The sequence below is a fragment of the Vipera ursinii genome (assembly GCF_947247035.1).
Source record: "Vipera ursinii genome assembly, chromosome: 5".
Taxonomy (NCBI): Eukaryota; Metazoa; Chordata; class Lepidosauria; order Squamata; family Viperidae; genus Vipera; species Vipera ursinii.
Genome location: NC_139518.1, coordinates 51,671,856 through 51,695,492, shown reverse-complemented (window position 1 = coordinate 51,695,492; position 23,637 = coordinate 51,671,856). Strand labels below are relative to the sequence as shown.

General features: G+C 35.7%; 1 protein-coding gene and 1 long non-coding RNA gene across 2 annotated transcripts in view; one reads left to right on the top strand and one right to left on the bottom strand.

Moving 5' to 3' along the window:
* Positions 1-3,990: 3,990 nt before the first annotated feature.
* RBM20 (RNA binding motif protein 20) overlaps positions 3,991-23,637 on the bottom strand; it is a 79,246-nt gene continuing 59,599 nt past the window's right edge. Inside the window, exons 7-13 of the mRNA XM_083364091.1 lie at positions 22,785-22,916; positions 20,825-20,904; positions 19,192-19,882; positions 16,911-17,544; positions 15,308-15,427; positions 13,345-13,466; positions 3,991-6,885 (exon numbers count right to left, since the gene is read on the bottom strand). Of these exons, the coding sequence (XP_083220217.1) occupies positions 6,775-6,885; positions 13,345-13,466; positions 15,308-15,427; positions 16,911-17,544; positions 19,192-19,882; positions 20,825-20,904; positions 22,785-22,916 (1,890 nt within the window). The 3' untranslated portion in view covers positions 3,991-6,774. The remainder of the gene's footprint in view (positions 6,886-13,344; positions 13,467-15,307; positions 15,428-16,910; positions 17,545-19,191; positions 19,883-20,824; positions 20,905-22,784; positions 22,917-23,637) is intronic.
* Positions 6,834-23,635, top strand: LOC310641229. The gene is made up of 3 exons (XR_014492696.1): positions 6,834-6,879; positions 22,265-22,444; positions 23,414-23,635. It is a non-coding gene; the product is annotated as an uncharacterized lncRNA (long non-coding RNA).

The window sequence follows — 23,637 nt, the reverse complement described above, 5'->3', positions numbered from 1 at the left end:
ACCCTATGAGGCAATCTCAGCTGAGAGAGATTGACTGGCCCAGTCACCCAGGTGACTTGCATGCTTTTAAGGCAAGACCAAAATTCACCATTTCCTGGTTTCTAGCCTAGTGCCTTAACCACTAGACCAAACTGGCTCTCTATTTTGTGTAGCTTCTTTATGCAACAGCATGAGTGGCTCCACACTAAATCTGATCATTTACTTCTTTCCAATCATTTTCCCCCTTCTTTTTGTTGTCTATTTTGCTATATTTTCCTGGAAACAGATATTCTTATATTTAAAACAAATCTTCCCCTAAAAGGCAGAAAGAGATCACAAATACACCCTGTGCAATGCACTGTTTATTACCAGCTAAACCTAAGGATACCAGCCCCAATTTTTTCTATTAATGAGTATTTAAATAATTTTTGTGTGTATGCACACGTTCTTGACTTACCTGTAAACTTGTCAAGCATGAAAGATCAGGTTTACATGTGAAGATCTTGCTAAACAGATTTATTACTACTTATGTCTCTGCACAGGAATCTTATCAATTAACCTGCTTGGAGTTAGATAAGGGTCAATGGAATTCAAACGAGAGAGGGTGGACTTAGTTTGCTTGTGGCTATATAGGGATTATAAGATAATCCCTCTTGTAACCCTGTCCCCAGATTCTGCCATTGCTTCTCCTAGAAATTTGGTAAGATGAAGTCTAAACTAGTTTCTGGTGATTTGTGAACACGTTTGGGGTAAAACTGAACTTTGTGCTTGTGGTATAATGGCCACAAGATCAAAATGTATCAGAATTGACAAGTATTGCCCTCATGCATGTGGCATGGGTAATCTAGGCTAAAGTCTGGATTTAAAAAGCCATGATGGGTAGTTAAAGCATTATCTATGGTCCTACCGTATTTGCTGGTGATGATAATAATGAAATAAGTAAGAAAAGCATAACTTAATGAAAACACTAAAGAAATATAGATATGTAATATACGTGTGAAGATTGCATCTAAGACTGACTTATAGAAAAATGTTATTATTGTTCTTCTATACTAGGGGTGTCAAATTCACAACGTCACGTGACATGTCGTGACATATCGTGACTTTTTTCCATTGCCGGCAATGGGGTGGGTGCGGTTTCGCCATGATGCGCCCGGCCCTTGGGCCAGCAGTTTAACACCCCTGTTCTATACAAAGAGAAAGTGAGCAAATGTGAATGCAAAAAGTAGAGGGAATGCTTTGTTAACTGTGTTTGGCTGAGTTGTGAAAGTAAGGGTGCAAGAGATGAAAATAAGCAACATTTAGAATGCCCAGCAAGGATTATGGAGATCCCCACCATATTTTCCTGAAAATCAGATCCATTTAAAACAATTTTTCCCCAAAAGGACTAGATAAAATTAGAAATATGCCCAATAATTATGTGCAATGGACCATTTCCATCTCTTCTCAATGTAGTGTTACCAACTATAGCTGAAATCATGTCAATTTTGTTCCCCAACCTGAAGCAGAGGCTTCAGAGCAGAGCAGATTTTTGTCTCTGAACATTTGAGAAGTGCATGGATATAAGAAAGAAAGGTGACTATATGACTACTGGTTTGGAAAAAGTGAATTGGCCTGAATTATGGAACCTTTTGCACAAATAGGAAATGCAAGGTTGACTGCTGAATACAGTAATAGCAGTCTGTGATGATAGTAAAGTGTGTGTAAGAATAAATGGAGTATCAGCTTGCCGGCAGGGAAATTCTGGGAGTTGAGGATCTGACATCTTAAGTTGCTATGGTTAAGAAATGCTGGCTTAGAGAATAAGGCAACGTCTCCTTGATTGTCTAAGGATAAACATGTAAGAAACACTTGGGCTGTCCTTAGAGCTATTTGGGGATACTAGTAATATGTGATCTATTGTCAAAGAAGCAAAAATGGCTGTTTATGTGTGCTTCCTTCTATTTTGAAAATGAGAGTTGGATATGTCAGGAAAAATTTACAAGTAAACTAAACTAAATCTTGGACTGGGATATATAAGAATGTAATAAAAGAAAAAATGGGGTGAAGAATGACTGGTTCCTGAATGAATGTGTGCTGAATACAAAAGTGAATGACCAGCATGAAAAATAAGTGAGATTGTGGTTTGGTTATATAATGAATGAATGAATATAAATCACAAAATAAATATATAAGAAAGAGTGCATGGCTTTAAAAGGAAGGGGAAGACTGACAAAGTTAGATGGAGTTAACAAAGAGTCTCAAAAAAGGAAAAGGAAAGAATTGAGAAAGGGAATAAATTACTTCCTGAATGTGGTAGAAACAAGGATGCTTCACAAAGAAATAAAGGTATGGAAAAGTAGAGTGAGTGGTTTTGGCCTGATTAGGTGTAGCAATATTCTTTTTTCTTATCTATGTGTTTTATTTTTATGGCTTCATGTATGTTACTCTTTTTCTGTGTTATTAAAAATGCTGCTTGTTCTGAAAGGAATACAGGCAGTCCTGTATTCCTGTATCACAACCACAATTGAGCCCAAAATTTATGTTGTTGAGGCTTTGTTAAGTGAGTTTTTTGCCCAATTTATGACCTTTCTTGCCTCAGCTGTTAAGTAAATCACTGCAGTTGATAAGTTGGTTGGAGAGAGAGAGAGAGAGTCTTTTTGTGAGCAAATTTAAATGGGTCAGAAAAAATAGCAGCTGAATAAATAAAGTTACTAGCAGAACTCACATATAAGCTGTTAGGCAGAGATTCTACAGCAGATGTAAAAATCTGGAGCCCCAGGGCCATATACAGCCCACAAAAGCTTTTGGTGCAGTTATAGAAGCCCCCAAATATTATGAACAAAGTGTGTTTTTTAATGTGATAAAAAGAGGAAAATGATAAAAGGTATGACTTAAGAATATCCACATTAACTATATGTAACAGTACAGCTGGTTAAATATAAGGGTGGTTTGGGTAGCAATATGGTGTTAAAATTTAAAACTATACAAAAGTTTGAAATGTTTACAATATGCACAATAATTTCAAAATGTTTATCTTTAAAAAAGATGCAAAAGGGGAACAAACAATTCCCACAAATCTAAATACCAGAATACAGAAATATTAAATGTTTGACTGTACACAATTTAATGCATACCTGCATATAATGAGCATCAGTCTCTTGAATCAGTAATCCTTTACTGAATATGTTAGAATTTATTATAAATTGGCACTGAGTTATTTAAAATGGTAATTTAATTACTGGGCTGTGTAAAATAATGCATTACTGATATTTTTATATATATGTTCAAAGAAAAATTAAATTTTGAATACTGTTCCTGTAATAAATGAACTAACCAGTAGGGGGCAGACCATTCACAACAGATATGCTGATGAAGTTACCTAGTTTGGGTAATGAAAGGTCTGCAAGAAAACAAACAAGCTCAGAGAGCACCAAGGACCCTTCAGAAACGCTAAATTTAAAACAGAAAAATGGAGCTGTCTTCTAGTAATGCTTTAAAGCCTTTAACCTTTGGGACAAGAACATAATTCAAATGATGAATTTCTTTGGAAGTAACAGCAGTGTGATTCGAGCTTTCTACAAAAAATTTGGTTTTCCTCCTCCTACAAGTAATTTTTAGGGCGCTTTTGGTGATGGCTCCAGTGCTACAAGTAAAACATTCTGCCAGTAAATTGTTTTTCCCTATTTAGAATTGGTGGCAAATACAGGAAGGTTGAAACAGAACATGAAATCATCCAGATGCTTGCCTCCAGTCTAACATCAAGAGACAAAATTATACCACATCAGCCCACTTCGACATAAATCACAATTGTCATCACTCCAGCTCATACACAAAAGCTAGCATTTAATTACAGTTGATTATGATTTCATGTTGAAGTTTAAACTCCAGTCCAGAGTTCTTTTGTGCACATTGCAGTCTGGACACAGCCAATCCAAGCATTTGTCCGTGTTATTGAAAGCTTAATGAAGGCTGCACAAGAACAGGAGACCAGAGGAAGGTTATTATGGATACCAAAGCTCACCAGTCATTAAAAATTATCTTTATTACAATCATTCATTTATTTTTACAAATGCAATTTGAAATAAATTGCATCAATAGATCAAGATACATAGACAATAAAAATGTGTGCTGCTTCCTGGTTAAACTTCTGACACATCTCAATGTTTACAAGCCAGTAATTACAACAAGACTATATGATTAATAAATAATAACATCTGGTCCAGTTCAAGTATCTTTCAATACATCAGACTTGACAAAGAAACCCTGAAAGCCTAATGCTAAATATGAGTTGCAGTCAGTACAAAAATTGTCAAGTTTTATGCCTCTGGAATTAGATTCCTTAGTTTTAAAATGAAAGGTATGTGATAAGAAGCCATAAAAAGTAATAGGTTGAGAAGGTGTTGCAAGACCTAAAGTTTTTAAAATATTTCAAATATTTTGCAATTGTTTATAAATAAGGAAACTTTTTTACATACTTATAATAAAGTCTTTGGATTCTCTTCAAGTTACCCTGTGCATGCTCCCCATCTCCCTCCCTGTCTCTCATAAATACGATTGCAAAGAATAAGGAAGGAGGAAAAGCAAGTCTTTTTAAATTTCAGGTTTTTAGTGTAACAATTCCAAAGCAAGATTGCCATTTTGGTTGCATATGCATTTTCCCATCCTTCTATCTTGTGCTGGAATATGCATTCTTCACTGTCTATGAGATTGTTTTGTCTTAAGATTTACGTTAAAACAACATAAATATAGTTATGTTCCCCCTAAAGACCAACTGTGCCTTTTCTGTAATACCAGAAATAGAGATATATTAGTTTCTCCTTGTTGTTATTCCTTATTTTAATATTTTGTCAGCTGCCTTAGATAGTTTTAAACTTTGGATAAAATGTTTTAACTAATCAGTATTACTGAAATAGAAGAAATGTGGCATGTGCTTTAAGAATATGCACGCCTTTATTTTACAATGTCAAGCCCAAGGCTAGGATCTCAAGTGTCGTAAGTTTATGATTCTTAAATTGTTGTTTCTGTTGTATTAAAGTTGACACAGGAATGTGGATATTTAATTAGTTCTTTAATGGCACAGACTTATTAAAAATAAAAGAAATGAAAATATTGGTTCCTCTGCCTTGCAACTAAGAAAAGGATAATAATGAAACAGATAATAAAATCAGATTTTGATTGGGAGATCTTGAAACTACAGATTTTTTAAATTACAATAAAAAATAAGATTTCACGGGATAATTAGACAACTTTGAAAGTAGCAAATGGTGGAATAACTCCATTACATATTTTCTGTAATTTTTAAACTAAACAAGGCTCAAAAACAATTATACTTGCTCTTTCAATATGGTTCAGGAACTGTTATCTGGTGTATTTTATAGTATCTTTTTATGATGGCAGTTACCAGCAATTATTATATCCACTTAAGCAAATAAATACATGCTTTATGTAGTGAAATATGTATGAACTTTTCACAAACAATGTGTTGTACAGCTATATAATTAATGTAAAATTTATGATTATTAAATTTTAAGACAGTTCTAATGTGGCTGTAATATTTAGTTGATTCATTTCAGAACACTTGATTTGTTAAAATATGTTTGATTTACTGAAGTAATCAAAAATGTGTGTTTTGTACATGCCAGTCCCATCATGGCACTTACAGCAGCATAGATAGGCTTTTGAACAGCTTCTCATCTAGAAGTACTATTGTATTTCTGTGCAAATATATTGGGATTTAGCAAATAATGGCTTTAAAAGAAATTAGTTTTAAGAAACATGGAAGAAAGTAGAAAATAAGACTAGCAGGGAAAACATGAGTCATAGTATGCTAGACTTTTCCTTAGAAAAATTTAGAGTTCTACATATGTTCACGAATTGAAAATAGAAGGGTTTCTCTAATTCTGTCCATTTCAGTACAAAACTCTCTTTGAAAATATATATCAGAAACTGCCTTATACCAGACAAGGACAGTGCTGTCCCAAAAGAAACAGTATTATCAGCAGTAACATAATACCTTACCGTACATATATAGCCCTTGACTTACAACTACAGTTTGGACCAGAATTTTCATTGCTAAGCAAGGTGGCTATTAAGTGACTCATGCCCAATTTTACAATCTTTTTGGTCACGGCTGTTAATCAAATCACTGCAGTTAAGTGAATCATGTGGTCATTAAGTGAATCTAGCTTCCCCCCCCCCCATTGACTTTGCTTGTTGGAAGCTGGCTAGAAAGGTCACAAATGGTGATCACATGATCAAGGATGCTGCAACTGTCATAAATACATGCCAGTTGCCAAGCACCTGAATTTTGTTACGTAACCATGTGATGCTATGATGATCATAAGTCTGAAGACCAGTCAAGTCACTTTTTTCAGTGCCATTCAATGACTTTGGTCACAAACAAATGGTTGTAGGTCAAGGAGCACCTGCCATGTAATGTAAGCTGTAGTATATTACTGAGCATGGTCATTGAACAAAAGTACTAATGCAAAGTTTTCATTCAGATCGTTTCTTTTTCAGATAATCCTCATTCATGGACCAGCTGAGGTTGTAGCACAAGTAACACGGAGAAAAATCCCTGAGAATTCTGATTTAGAAAGAACAGTATCCATTATGGAAAAATGGATGCTACTACTTACAGATATGTCACTTGTGCTTTACTATATTGCAGGGATTATATTTTTAATGGTGCTCTCAGTGTCGCTGCCAGAAAAAGCTAATAATGATTTCCTTTCTTTAGCAAAGTGCAAACCAAAGGTGCATCATTGAGAACAGCAAACAAATCAGCAAGTTTCCAACCTGATAAAAAAAAAATCATAGCCTTTTCTGCTCGAAGTGAGGGACAATTCCAGTATCATCTTGAGCTGAGCTGTTTTCTTTTTCATTCATCTTCAGATTCTCTTCTGCAAGCTGTGATAGGTATTTCTATGTGGGACAAAGAAACTGCTTTTACAATAATTAACAATTAAATTGCCTTAAGTACATGATGTATTTCCATATAAGCATTTATAACGCCAGGGGATCAAAAAAGAAGTACAAACCTAATAATTATAGTCCCAGTGACAGCATGACTATACATGTATCAACTCACCTCAGCTTCTCTTCTTTGCCAGTCTTGCTCGGTTTACTCTTTAACCAGTGATGTTATGGTGAGCATGTGCAGATATGTTTAACACAACTTAGCACTTTTTTTCAAAACTCAAAGCAAAAATTCAAAATGCTTTCAAGTACCTAGCATGAGTTGCTGAGAAATCCTTGTGCAATACAATTTTGATAATGTGCTTTGCAATGATGAAAAAATTACAATTTGCACTAAAATTGCTTAATAGTAGGGTCTGTAATGGAGCCTGCTCATTACGGTCTCAAGTAGTGACAATCATGTGTGACAGCCTTCTTTAACACACACACACACACACACACACACACACACACACACACAGAGACACACACACACACAATCTCATTGATGCCACCATTAAATGAATGGACAGGTCGTTAAACAAACATGGGATATCTCAAGGGGGGTGGAGGTTTGGGGAGGCCTGCCACCCAGCATGGAAAACTTTGGAAAGTTTTTTGCTACCTGTTTAATTTCCTTGAGGACCCAGCTTCTGCCATAGCTATTTGATGCACATTTGTGCTTTAACTGCTTTTTCTTTAGAGCTGAACTTTTTCTTGAGCTCTTCAAGGCAAACAAAGCAAACAAGCTTGCTTCCTTCCTTTCCTCTACTGTTCAGTCTGGCAGTGACTTACCAAGGTAAATAACACATAGATTTTGTCACCCTTTTTCCTGGCATCCAGCAAATTTAGCAAATTAAATGGTTAAAAAGAGATCGAACTTGGAGGGCAGAGGCAGAGAGTTTAGTTTCAGCACCTTAATGGGGAAGAGGAGAAAGATCAACAATTCTGTCCTTCACAGCTTTTTCTATTTTCTTTATTGAAGAAATGTAGCTTTTTGCAGGAGAGATGGGATTAAAGCAAGGGATTAAAGCAAGTTTTGGGGAAGCTCATCCTGAAATTGTCACCTTTGCATGTAGGCAGCTAGTTTCTCCAAAGCTTAGGAGAGTTTGCAGTCTCACAGTGGCCAGCTGATCAGAGCAGAAAGCTCTGAAAGCAGCCGCCACCATTTCTGCCAGGAATTGTGTGTGCCAGTGCTGAAAATGGTGGCAGTTTCCAGGAGGCATGGGGAGGAGGCTCAAGCACTGCAGGGTCCCATTAGAGCAGGACGTTGGGGAGAGCGGCAGGGGGCGCTGCAGTGTCCCTGTGTAAGGGCGAATGACGGTGGGAGTGCTGCAGCTGCCGTAAGTTTGAAAAAAAAGGTTATATGTAACTTTGAGGGGAGGTCTGTCATAACTTCAAACAGCCATTAAGTTGTATACAACAGCCAGTTGTATCTCGAGGTCGAGCTGTAATGAACTTCTCTTAGACTAAATAATGTACAATATTCCCTGGAGAAGAATGATTTGAATATATTTACTAAAAAGTTGGTGACTGTTTCATGTAATTCTTAAACTTCTTTTTGAATCAGAGTTGTTTAAAGAGTACTTAGGAATGCTTTAAAATTATATATTAAGTGCAGATTTAGTTTCACTTTTATATATACCTAGGATTTTCCTCTACTCACAATGCAATATATGAAATATAAGCAAGACAATCAAAATAATAAATTTACAATATTTTAAAAAAATTAATAGGAAGGGAGGACAAATAATGTCTATGTAAGTAATTCTCAACTTACAACCAACCATTCATTAGTAATTATCTGAAGTTACAATAGCACTGAAAAAAGTGACCTACAACTGATCCTCGGCCTTACGACTATCTCATGGTTGCATGATCATGATCTAAAACTTTGGCAAACAGCTTGTGCTGATGATAGTTGCAATGTCCTGCAGTCACCTGATCACTAATGGCAACTTTCCGTGGCCTCCAACAAGCAAAGTCAATAAGGAAACCTGGGAAGAGGGCAAGTGACAGTCATGTGATGTTTCACTTAACAATTATGGCAAAAAAGATTGTAAAAATTGGGTGCAGTCACATGATGCCTCACTTAACAACAGTACCACCTAATGACAAATTTTGCAGTCCCAATTGTCATAAATTGAGGACTACCTGTAACCTTTGGCGCTGAAAACAGCCCCAAATCAGTTATATATGGGGCTCTACATAGTATTATCTCTCTTATTTTTCCAGTATGATCCCTCTTCACCCTTCAGGAACTACTCAGTCCTAGTGCTTGCTTGCTTATTTATTTATTTGTTTGTTGAATGCATATGTCAGCCTCCAAACAAAGCCATATAACACCCTAGCCTAAGGCACTAGCCTAAGGCCTGGGAGCAGAGCCAGGTTTTGAAGGCTCTTTAAAGCAAGATCTGGGTAGGGGGCAAATGGCAAGGTGATACTACTGCTGTAAATTAGAGCCTTTGGAACAGCTGTGCACTTAGTGAGAAGTTAAATTCAGTAGATATGCACACATGCACAACACACACACCTACAAGAAACTGATACTCTTAGTCCTTCTTGTAAAGAAGCCGGGCCAAAGCAATGCCACTTACTTCACACTCTTAAAAACAGATTCATCTGTTGCTTAGGTTTACTAAAACCATTAATATGTCCAGATCTTAATAAGCAAATACCACATTTAACCAGCTATGTAAAACTGCTTTGGTCTTAGATTTAGTGGCTATGCTAAAGGAACACCAAGAATCCTAAAGGCAAGCTTTTCACCTGTTCCCGTCTCCTTTTTCATTTAAGCTTGTGCATGGCTTATTACCATGCTGTGTACATCATCTCACTTCTTGCTCTAAAGAGAGGCCAAGGTGAGGTGACAATCTTCTCTTGATCTCTAAAGTTACGATGTGTAAAAATTCTTCAGATTTGCAACTAGAGAATTAAACTGAAGTATTTTAGCATTTAGCTTAATGCTTCCTAACCTATGTGCGCCTTATTGTTTTTATCTTGTCAAGAACATTTTTGAGGCCTGAATCAAACATTCTGAAATAACTGGGAAAAATCATTGTTTAAAAAGAGTGTATGCTTTTAAGTGAAAGGCACTGGGAATCCTACTATCTTTCTTCAGCATCGTAAAAGAGAGTTTGCAGCACTCACTACAATGGAGGCCAAATATTGAAACAGACTCATTGTCAGACTGATTCTAAAATTCATAAATGTTATTCCAGATTGCACTCTTATACATCCCATTATGTTTTTAAAGTTGAGAGGTTAAAGGGAAAAAGTGTAATATTAAAGCATGTTTCATTTCAATCTTCTTTTCATTGACCAATTGATTGAAACAGACAGGTATTCCTTATAAAGGGCTGTTTGTGATCCAAATTGCTTGGTGGACTTGCAAAGTTTAAGAAACACTGTTCTAATTAGTTCATTTTAGATTTAACTGAGAAGTATGGCATGTCCATCATTCTCATAACATATGAAAATGATAATATGAGCTTCAGTATGCCATGGAAAAGTACATTTGAAAGTGCCAAAAAAGCATTTTTGCCTTCTTTCTACTCGCTTCACTTTTTTTATCCAAAACACAATTTGTTCAGAACAACAGAATAACAGAGTTGGAAGGGACCTTGATGGTCTTCTAGTCCAACCCCCTGCTGAGGCAAGAAACCCTATGTCATTTCATACAAATGCTTGTCCAATCTCTTCTTAAAAACCTCCATGTTGGAGCACCCATAACTTCTGGAGGCAAGTTGTTCAAAACAGAAAAACGCAACACCAAATAATAATGTCTATATATTACTAAAACTCCTGTATCCGATTGTTTATAACATTCAGCCGGGCAAAATAGTACATCATAGGGCAACAATCTTTGAATCAACGTATCTCAAATGAACTAACTTAAATACTGCCTCAAAAATTGGAACCCATGGCTCCTGTGGGATTGAAATTTGGAAAAGTTGTGTCTGCTTCAGTGATGTGCACTGCCACAGTCACCTGATTCTCATTTCCAACATTCCCTGCCGGCTTCACACAAGTCAGTGGGGAAGCCAGCAGGAAATTGCTAGTCCATGGCAAGTAGACAAATAAATAGCTGTGCTGCCAGGTGGGGGAGTGAGTGAGTTGATAAGCAAGAGACACAACAAGGTTCAGAGAATAAACAGAAGTGCATGAGAGGCATGGCACAGGTCTGGGAAGGTGCCCAATGGTGTAGGTTGGGGAGGATGCCCAAGAGGTGTGACAAGGGCCAGGAAGGGTCTGCGAGGACGAAGCACAGACTGGGGAGGGTGCATGAGTGTATGGGGCAGGCATTCTGCAGGAATGTGAGGGAGGCAGGGCAAGGGTCAGGAAAAGTATTAGGAGTATACTAGTAGCAAAAGAAATAACTCTGAAATGATGTCCTAATAGGTTACAGTTTCCTAGTATTCCTGGTATTTTGAAGTCCCTGTTTTGTATACCTTCCTAAATTTGTTTTATTTTATTACATGATGAACATGTAGATGAAGGACAACATTCTTCAAAGCTCTTAGGGTAAATAGCAGTATATGACTTGAAAAAAACTGATAGTAATATTTTTTCTTCATAAAATGAGGAAAAAGGAACAATCTGAGGAAGAAACTGGATATCAGCACGTAATACTATCTTGTGTTTGTGGATGGTTATAAATAGAGGGTTGAAGTGAAGAGGTGCTAATTCGCTTGGGAAAACTTCAATGTGATCTACTGCAAGTTTAAAGTGGCCACATAACCCAGCAGACTCTGGAGGATGCAAGCAGATACTATTGCTGTAGACTAAAATGCCAAGATAGAGTGTGAGGTAATCTTGCCTGCTGGAAAAAAAGTACTGGAGAATCTAGCACAAGTCCCAAAAATCTCAGGAAGTGGGAACAAATTGGTTGACACAAAAGTGCAAGCTGGCTAGATCTAATATAGCTCTGGCATTAGCAACTACTTCTTCCTTTGAAGGAGCTGCCAGAAGGTAATTACTAAAGTAATGAAAAACTTATCTCATTTGAAAGTATTAAGTGAACTCACACAACCCTGTTGCATTTTAATACTCTTTTGCTGGAGTTGAAAGATCAAAGAGAAGCATCTTGAACTGAAACAGATACTCTCCAGTAATAAATGATGGCACTGGTGATAGTCTGTCCAGATTCATTGTAGGCATGTATATGTCCTTCACATCAGTCATGTAAACTAGTAGCTATTAAAGATGAGAACACTTGAAATCAATGGGATGAAGAATCAGTCTGAAGATACTGTTTTGTTTCAAGTTGTGAAATTACAGGAGTAAACTTCCCATTCTACCTTAAGTAGAGGCAGGATATCTACTGTTCCTTTGCAAAGCAGAGTGGTTACCCTGGTTTGTAAGACAAGACAGGGGAGGAATAACAACAGCATAGTATTGTGAAGACCCCTGGAACTTGAAGGCATAGCTCTGCTTATTGTAATAAAAACCTAATGTTAGTATCTTTTAATGCTCATTTAAGAAAAAAAAAGTGAAGACAATCTGCTTACTGCTACAGTTGTGAACCATGAATTCAAGTAAAAGTAATGTTTGGATTGCGGAAACTGAATTAGAAAATGCAAAGTTGGCTACTTCTCTTGCTAGAACTATTATATATAGAGAGGAATTGACGGGATGATTGGTTTTACGTCTCATACGAAGCTTCTTGTTGCAAGAAAGTTTTACATAAAAAGCTGTTGTACTTCACTGTGAAAATCTAAGTTTTACTTCACTGTCTGTCACTAAATGAAACAGTGACGGTCTTCAGTCTAATGTTGTTTCCTTAACCAATTCAGACAACGCCTTGAGACTAAACAGTATTTTTTATGGTTCAGAAGCCGCAACCAATTTGGTGCTTCATGGTATTAATCTGCTGGCTATCAGTCATATTGCCTCCTCTTGGAATCTCTTTGGGACTTCTACTTTTATATTATTTGGTTAATGATTCAGCATAGTTATCATTTTCTTTCTTCAAGAGATTTGATATTGACCTTGGTATTTCACTACCTAACCTCTACAAACTAAAGAGACTGTATGCTACTAAAGTAATATAATTTACACCCTATTTCACGCAGTTTTCTGGTCTACTATAATGGGGTGCACTTTCTAAAATACTCTTTCTTGTCCACCACTACTATGATAAAAGCAGTAGGCGTGAGCTTAAATGGACTCCAGAAGATGGTAGAGGACAGGAAGGCCTGGAGGAACATTGTCCATAGGGTCGCGATGGGTCGGACACGACTTCGCAGCTAACAACAACAACTATGATAAAATTGAGCTGGGCAGGGAGACATAATGCTGCAATAATGAACAATGATGATGCATGTACCACAGTAGAATACATTTTTGGGCTAAAGATCTTCCATATACTATCAGTAGTTTGGATAATTTAATAATCTGAATAAAATAATAATTTTATTTTATTACCTGCAGATTTTTATAGTGAATGGTACTTCTACAATGATGAATTTTTGCTGCATTTTCATTTGTGTAGAAAAGTCCACAAAGTTTGCAGTAGTAGCCAGTTCTGGGAACAACAAATTCCACACCTATAAAAAATGAATTATAATAATCAGCTTGTTGTCAATTTGAATAATGAACTATTACAAATATGTGTCCCAGGATAATATTGTAAGATCCAGTCTGGACGGTCACCGAGACCAGAGGTTTTGTCTTCTGAGCTTTCAGAGTCATGCTGCAGCTCTCCCTCTTCAGCGAGCTTTTCTCTAGCCCATAGTTCATTATTATCCTTTAGGTCCTAATGAACTACAGGTAGTCCTCAGCTTACAACAGTTCATTTAGTGACTGTTCAAAGTTACAACAGTATTGAAAAATGTGACTTACAAATGTTTTTCAGAGTTATAACCTTTGCGGCACCCCATGATCCTGTGATCAAAATTCAGATGATTGGCAACTGATTCATATTTATGATCATTGCTGTGTCCCAAGGTCATGGGATCCCCTTTTATGACTGTCTGGCTTCCCCATTGATTTCACTTGTCAGATTCACTTAACAAATGAGTTACTAACTTATCAACTGCAGTGATTCACTTAACAACTGAGGCAAGAAATGTCATAAAATGGGACAAAACTCACTTAGCAACAGAATTTTTGGGCTCAATTGTGGTTGTAATTCGAGGACTATATAGCATAGCCGATACCATTTCACAGAAAACCTAATAGTAGCTTTTTTCATGTTTCCACGTCTAATTATTCAGTGAGTAAACATACTGTCTAATTATTTTCATCCTGCAATTATTACATGTTTTAAATTCAACACAGAACATTTGAGCCATTTGTATTAATAAAAGAACTATAGAAATATGTAAATATTAGATGTTATTTTTTATTTGATCAATTTATAAGATTAGAGGAAGAAGATTCCACATGCCAGACCTGCATTTCTTAAAAAAAGATCTGGATCTATTACCCGTTTTCATTCCTTGTCTATTTTTGTTCCTTTTAGAGAAAAGAGGGTTTTAAATCCAAATATTAGAAGGAAGGCTTACAGTTGCAAATAAACTAAATTTATCCTCTGTTTCTAAAGAATGGAAGGGAAAAAAGAAGTGAGAAATTCCACTTCCTTTCATCATTCTGGGATTCTTTCTGTTTTATAGTAGTTCTGACTTGGGGAAACAGATGGAAATGCAGCAGTCAAATAATCAATCAAACCCATGATGACTTAGCATTTTAAAGTGAGTGTTCATTGCTTTCAATTATTTTTCTCTCCTTTTGGTTTTTTTGTTGAGATTCCTTAAAAGCTTGCTCTTGTTTTGGGCTCCTAGTAGGATGTCTGCAGCTACCGGTAATAATAAAATCCAGTCAGTACCATTCATCCATACATTTAATCCTATTTACTTTACCATGATTGGTGATTCCAATTAAGTTTTTAACATTTCAATTTAAATATGTAATATGCAGAAAGTTGAAGTTCTCATCTTTCCTCTCCTTGATTATCACAATTTCCATATACCGGTATGCATCATTATCTTCATTATCATTTTTAACCATTCTAACAGCTAAGCAAAAAAACTGTTTATATTTTGTTTATTCACTCACTTGCAGCAGGCTGCTTCCCTGAATTTAATTAGCAAAAATCAACTGATTTTTCTCAGTTCATTAAAGAAAATTGATCCATGCTGTTGTCATCACTCGATTAATAAAACCTAAGTCTGTTCAGAATCAGATACACGACATTACATATTGAACATCTGGACATCTGTGATTTTTCAGATTCTGTCTAACCACAGTATTTTCTTGACTCTGGAGTTTTAAATATTGTTCTTAAGATAGAAAACTTCTCTGAATAAACTCAAGATACATTGTTCTGTAAGTTAAAAGATACTGTAAAAAGTAACATTATATGTGAATCACTTCTAATCAGACAAACCTAGTGGAATGTTGAGCTCCGTAAATACATCATCTTGTTCCCACGATGGTGAAAAATACAGCTTTTTTGATTCAACTTCTGGGAGATCAGGAGTTTTTATTTCTGTATACCTACAATTTGCTTTAAAAACAGAGGAACATTTTGAATAAAAGTAGTTTCTTAACATACACTTAAGCCTACAATACTACCCACAAAATATTTTTTAGATCACTCAGGGATTCTTTCATATGATGTTCTCTAAAATTACTATGCATTGTTCCATCTACTTTTTCTTAAGAATTTAGGTGAAGTTGTTAAATTGTTACATTTCAGTATTTTGGAAATTGTAATATTACAAAGCACAATGATCCTAAAGCACAAAGTGCAGTTATGCCCTAGTGATAAAATATTAAATAAAAAGTTCCTATAGGAGACATCTATCAAATTATTTTCTAGCAAACAAAAATATCCTTAAAATATGAAGGCAAAACTGAAAAGTTGAACTGTCCCAACAAATACACTGGAACTACATTAAAATTGTTTTCACAATTCCTTGCCCTGATAGATTACTCAGAAGGATTCTGTAGTCAATAGTATTGAATAGTATAATCAAAGCAATATCAGTAACATAAACTGCTGCAAGCCTGACTGAAATAGAGCCAGATAATCATTTAAATCCAGTTACTTCTAATTCTCTATCACATTAGCAAATAATGGAAGATTTGATAGTGGTATATATAGCCTCATTTAATGGCTACCTTGTTTAGTGTCCATAAATATGACAGTATTTTTTTTAAAAAAATGTTTGCAACCAATGGGCACACTTCCAATCCAGTTGCATGAACCTGACAACAATGCAGGCCAAAGTGAGAGTAACACTAATGTAGTTGTACTTGAAAACGTTATCTAAATGAGATGGCAACAACCAGTAATCCTTGTTGGGTCTCTCTTTCAGTCACTTGTTTACTTAGTGACCATTTCACTTCTGATTTAAGAAATGAATTGTGATCGCTAAATGATGAGATGATATAATTAAACCATTGTTGCTGATTTATGAAGGGGTTTTCCAGTAAAAGTTAAGTAACTGCCTTCAAGGAAGCAATTCCCTCATTCAGAAAGAAATTAATCACCTCCAGGAACCATGGATTCAGTTGCAAATTGGTTAACTTAATTAGCTAGACTGAGTAAGGACCAAGCAATTAGGTAGAGGCTCTTATCTCCCCAGATATCTTGTTTAAAATGAAATGTGAGAACCCAGAAACCCATTTCACAGCAACCTGCTTCATGAGATCCCTAAAGACGTTTTTTTTTTAAAAAAAATCAAGTCATAAATGAATAATTATTCTTCACATTGATAATTCTAAGTAATTTAAGATAGCATTCAAATGTTTTAGATTGTAGGAACCTAGAAGAGGTCATAACAAGATAACTCTTCAAGAGTATTTGCTAAACGTTTAGATAAAATCCTTGATAATATTTGATGTGATTTAATGTTGACAATCAGTTCATCAATCTAGCTCATTGCCCGGAAAATTAAAATCTTTGAGTAACACACATTTATATTGAAATACAGTAAACTTAAATGTATTGCTTATATAAAAATAAGGGAAAAGGTACAACATACCTTGAGTCTTTGGCTTTTCCTCACTTCCACAGTTTGTTTCTTCTTGAGATTTTTTTGCCAGGATATCCTTATCTTCATTATTCCTGCTTTCCAGAGTTTCTATCTCTTTATAATCATCTACAAGTGTGTCACTCTGCTGGAAGTGTTCTTCCTTTGAAGGATCTGAAGATACGTACTGCTTCTCCAGTTTTAACTGAGAATTAGAACTTTCATCTATTTTTCTGTCATTATCGTGCTGATCTGAATCCTCTTCAGACCTAATTTCGTGCAATTCATTTGGTTTATCTTCAGTATCAAAGTTTAGATGGGTTGCTTTAGTCATTGTATTATCACCTTCAGAGCCACTTACACCTGCATTTTCTTTCTCTGATTCTATGGTGGCTTCCAATATATTAGATTTGTCTTCCTTTGTACTTAATAAACTGTGTTCATTCTTTACTTCCAATCCAGCAGCTAAGGCACTCCTTAGGGAACGTTCTTCCTCTTCCTGACCTACAGTCACTATTTCTTCAAGTTCAGTTATATCAGGTTCCATAATAAGATCATCCTCTCCTACCTCATCAACAGTTACAAGCTCCTCCATATTGGTTGGATACCAAGTTTCTGCTTCCATGTCACTTCCGCTCTCCCAGTTCTGCAACGAAAAGGCAAATTTTATTAGGAACATTACAATAAACATATAGACTGCTTATTACAAATTGTTTTTAAGAATAAATCATGAGTGGTGTCTTTATTACTTATTTATTAGATTTATATCCTGTGCTTCATTCAGGACCTCAAGAAGGCACACACATCATCATCCGGACCCAGATTAGTTCCTGTACTAGATAAATGCCTATGCAGATTCTCAGTCATCCAGGTCATAGTTAATCCAAAGATGATTTTTCATGAGGCAACTGGACTTTTTTGTTTTTCTTTGAAGACATTTTGAGAAGCAAAACATCTTCAAAGAAAAACAAGAAAGTCCAGTTGCCTCATGAAAAAGCATCTTTGGGATAACTATACTAGACTTTAAAAAAAAACATCTGGTTCAATGCCACCTACCATGGCCTTCAAATCTTAACTTGCACAAATAACTATAAGAAATAATATTAATATTTATCTACATTGACTCAAATGCCATGATAAATAATATTTATTTATATTTGCTAATAAATAATTATGGATTTGTGTAGTAATAATACTTACATTTTGTTTAACAAAATTTTAAAACCATATTGTATCATAAAATAGAATACAAAAGTAATAATAATGAGTATAAAGTGCATCAAAACACATCTTAAAATGTAAACAGCATTAAATAAACTTTAATGATAAATGCCATGATAAATAATTATTTATATTTGCTAATAAATAAATAATTATGGATTTATGTAGTAATAATACATTTTGTTTAAAAAAATTTAAAATCATATCATATCATAAAATAGAATACACAAGTAATAATAATGAGTATATAGTGCATCAAAACACATCTTAAAATGTAAACAGCATTAAATAAACTTTAATGATATTAATGTAAAGAGTACACCAAATTTGGAGGAGAAGGTATTCAACACGTAAGTTCAAAAAACGGTATTTACTCAGGTAGCACCTTCCATCCTGGGGAAAGGTCTCAAGCTATATAGGGAGCTTTTTATGTCTATTTACAAACTGAGAAATCTTTTAAGAATGAAAGAATTTTTCCCTCAAGTTCTTTTTTGTGAAATGATAAGAGAAGGGCTTAAGGGAGAATTTGCCCTAATCTTAAATAACATTATTTGAGAAAAGAGATAACACTTCTAAAGAATTTCTTATAGATGGTCTTGTCTGCCTGTACTTCCTGTACCTTCCTAAAATTCTCATTTAGTACTCTTCTGTGTGTGCAAGCGTGCAAAGCAGTAACAACTGAATTCCTGAACCATTTTATATAAAATTTGCCAAATTTCAATTACATAAGAGCCATAATCTTGGATTTTGGATTTGTTTTGTAAGTCAGCCCATTTGAGTTACCTTGATTCAAAAGGTTTTGCCCTATCATGCACCATTTCATCTAGTTAAAGGTTATAGACAGAGGTTTAGTAGTATATAGATATAATATACCACAAGATTTTTGTTATTTTTGTTGTTGTTTAGCTTGAGTACTTACTGAGCTTGCAGAAATAAATGTAGTCTAATTAAACAAAATAAATGTTGTTAGCAAGATTTTTGTAGTTTTGTCCATAAAACAACTGAAGTTCTTTCATAATCAATGTTAATAATAATGAATTGACATTATTTTTATGGTTATAGTACTTATTACCTCATTTTCATTTCCATTTTCCTTTCGTTTCTTTACATTATTTCTTTCGGCTATACCAGGTGACATGTCCTCTGCCTTTTTAGCATTGTCTTTTAATTTGTCTTTATCACTTTGCTTTTGCCTGACAGTGTCAGGCATCATGATGGACTTTTGTTCTGACATTTCCTCCTTAGCTGTGTCTTCACAATGAGAATGTTTATGTTCTCTCGGTCTTGTCTCTTCCTTTCTTTTGCCCTTCAAAGCAACATCCAGCGTTTGATTTGGATATTTATCAGACTTTTGCTTAGATGATTTTCTATAACAATCTTCTCTCATCTTATACGCAGGCAAAAGATAAGCCCCTTTTGCACTGGGTGAGCCCCCTCTTAAATATTTTTCTTTGTGCCCTCGGGTTGCTTCAACATGTTCTTGCAAGTCCAGGTGCCGTAAATAATGTTTTCTTTCATGAGTCCACATGTCACTCCTATCTCTTTTCTCTTCCACATTCTCTCTCCAAGGCAATAATTCTTTATCTTCCTCTCTCTGAGAATAAGGAAACTGATCCCATGGCTCTCTTCCATTTCCCCACTCTGTTCGGTTTGTGCTTAATGGGCTACGAGGGGAACTACAGGAAGTGAAGCTTGGAGTCCGTGATCTTGGGGAAAGTGAGCAGTTTATGGGGCTGCGGGAACGAGGCCTTTCCAGTCCATATCTACAGCACAGGGAAAGAGTAGCATGTTGCATATAAGCATAAATAAATCAGCTGCTACTTAAGGTCTACAGCTATTTTATGGTTGTCTGTTTTTAGAAGTAGTATATACATTTCAAATTGTCAATAATATTGACTATCATGCTTGCCTTAGAATAACAATATTTGCCATGTGGTTTGTATCATAAACTGTATTATGTAATCAGAGGAGCAGAAACAAGCGTAAAATGTTAATATATTTTTATGGTCAGGAAAAATTCCCCATATGTCTAAGAACTGAATAAATGCTAAAACTATTTCAGCACTGTTCATATAATTAAACAGCTCTGGTGCTGATATTAGATATTTATTCACTTATGCAGGGAAAGGACATTTAGATCTTGATTCCTAAGATGGGATGATCCCAAGGCCTCTGATCCTGAAGCAAAGCTATTTTCCCATCTCTGCCTCTCTATGCTGCATCCCTCCATTTCTGGCTATCGCTAGCTGCTGATATCTTCCCCCTTTGCAAAAAGGCTGGCCAAGATCTTCACTACTGGAGCATTTGCAAGAATAGCTCAGCTGGTCCACACTTTCCAGAAGCAGGAAAGAAAGGAGTAACAAAGTGACTCTTTGCAAGAAAAGTTAGGGGAAACTGGCTTCTTGCTTTATCCTACAAGGACAGCTTTTATTGGGTAGATATAAACAGTCCATGCAGAATAAAAGTGATATTTTTTAAACAAAGCAAACAGTACTTATAACGTATCATTGTTGTTCAAATGGGAGAAAACTTAAAACGGTAAGGAACTACTAGTCTTATATTTGAAAGCCTGTCTGGCATGAATATTTTTTTCTAAAATTTGTAGCCTGTTTCCAAATTATTTGGAAGGACCAGTCTCCTCTACTGAAATCACATTATTTTTCCATGCATCACGAAAATAGAACAATATCAATATGAAAAAATACCTGTCTGCTTCTCTCAACGTATCTCTTTCTCTTTGAGAATGGATATTTTGGATTATTGTTGCCACATTCTTTCCTGGTTTCTAAGCAAAATAAACATATTGCAACTGTAAATAAATGTATACTTCCAACATTCTTTAAAATAACGTTGGCTAGCATATATAGTTAATGGCCTATCCTCACCATTGTGTCCTTCATGAATTCTTTCCAGTTTTCATCATAAACAATCAAATTGGTTGTACTTTTCAGTTAATTCCTTGTTGATGTGTATAGGTATTCCTTAATTTACAACTACAGCTGGGAATGGAATTTCCATTGGTAAGAGATGTAAAGTGCAATGTCACACGAGGGGCCGGGCAAAGTCCTTCATAGTATGAAGTTCACCCTCAGCCTAGCCCAGCAGTGAGGCACAAAGAGGCTTCTTGGCATGCCAGAGCTCTGGGGATGCAAGAAGCCTTGAGCTGCAGCATGAAGCCCTTTGCAGCACAAAACCCAACCTCAGCCTGACCCAGCAGTGTGGTACAAAGGGGCTTCTTGATGTGCATATGACTCCAAGGCTACAAAAGACTCCTGAACTGCAGTACAAAGCCCAACTCTAGTGTGGATCAGCAGTGTGGTGCAAATCAAAGCTGCAGCTACCCCACCTTAGTTAACATCTGCGATCACCCTCACCACCCTTCATTCCACTGTCCCACCGTCTTTTTGCTTCCACTGCTGATGAGGCATGCCTGGTCTGACTCTTTGTGAAGCAGCTGCCGGCCACATGAGGTCTTCTTCTCCAGGTCTGGCAAGGAAACTGCCACGTGTGATCTGGAAAGAATGCCTCATGTGGCTAACAACCCACTTGCAATTTTTCTTATTGAATGGAAATGCTAGTGGAATTCTCACTATATATTATGGCATCAACTACAATAAAACTAATGACTGGAAGACCCATGTGTAAGCAACTTTGCAAAAAAATCACGGGAACTGTTACTAAAAAATTGCTCCAAATTGCCAGTGGGAGGGGCTCTCTGGGGTCTCATTACACCTCTAAATTGCCTTTTTGTTTTAAAAAAATATATACCTATGGATGGTGCATTTAATTCCAGACTGTGTTCCTAATTTTGTTCCTAATTAAAAGAGAGTCAACAGAATTAAAATAAAATACTGATATCCTTTCTTAAAGTTCTTAAAGACATCATCTGAACTTCTCAGCTCTGAACATATAGCATATTAGGCTCACTGAATATCCAAGTCTACCAAACAATGAGGAAGGGGGGGAAATAGTAAAATGTACTTGTGATTATTTTTAAAAGAGACAAGGCATCAGGACACAACATCGCCTTGTCTCCATGTAAGGATAGGTATGGAATTACTTATCTTTAGTACAGAGATATGGAAGAGAAGAAAAGGAAAGCATGAAAAATCTATCTCAACAATGTGCTGTGCTCTTTTCTCTAGAAGTGACTACAATAATACATTCTATGGGAAGGATTCCAGAAGGAAGAGGGACGAAGGAAGGGTAATGAAGAAGGCATCAGAAATCTATTCCACAGTGAATCCCCCACTCTACAGAGCCACTGCAATAAAGTGTTCTGTAGAAATGGTCCTTTAAGAAAAAAGGCTCCAATTATTTCATAGGTTAGTAAGGAAACTTGGTGGGTTTTGCATTCTGAATTGTGGGGAATATGTACCGTAATTGCTTGGTCAATCACATAATAAGTCAAAGACCAAATGAAAAGAAACCTTAAAAGAACTCATGATTTATAAATTTTGTTTGCATTATTTGGTATGTTTAAACAAATTGAATAGGAAATAGGCCCTGTCAATGAACAATGCATATACATATGAATCACTACAGTAGATGGTTTCAGAAAAAGAAGATAAATAATAAAATTTTATCTGTACACCAAAATGTGCAGTTGAAGACCATTTCTGAACAGCCAGATTAACAGAATGACATGACAAACAATGATATTACCTTTAGTTGAAGTTCTTTGTATCTTTTAGACATTCTTATGAGTAACTTATCATCATTTATCATTGCAGGTTTCTCTTTATAATATTCTACCATTGCCTGAGCTGCTTCAGTATAGGCCATCTCTAAAAAAGCCTGTGATAATTCCAAAAATTGTTTAGAGTTTAGTTCTTTAGTATGTACACAGAAGAAAAATCCAAAAACTACAATAATATATTAAGTTTATATTGTTAAAATGTAATTTTTCTAAATTATTTCAATATAAACACACACACACATATTTACACATACATACATACATATATAATACACTATATACAGTATACATACATACAAAACACACACACACACACAAACACATATATACATATTCATCTTTCCCGAATGGGATAGTCTGGCATAATTTTAGTTGCAGAAAATTACAGGAGGCTAATATCTTCAATTCTAGAGGAAAGGAAGATATCACAATAGATAATCAGCTGTAGAAGGTAAGGAGGTAGGTTGACAGATATTCTGCAAACCAAGAAAACAGTTGAATGAAAAGAAAGAGGGAGGAAGGGAAAAAACCTGAGGCTTTGTTAGTGTTTACTAGCTACCTTACTTGTCCCTGTTTCTCTCTCTATTACACACAGAGAGTCGTAACAGTCCTAGCAAAGGAACCTTGTTGGATCTCTTCATAACACACAAAAGAATCTTCATGGTATGCTTTCCTAAGCAGAAAAAGAGACCTTGTTTCCTCTACAACTCCAAATCCTGTCAACTCCAAGTTAAGTCATCAGAGTTCCTAGCCATTTTTTATAGAATGTGCAAAATTTAAGCAAAATGTTCACGTATTTACTTTTCTTTAAGTAAAAGA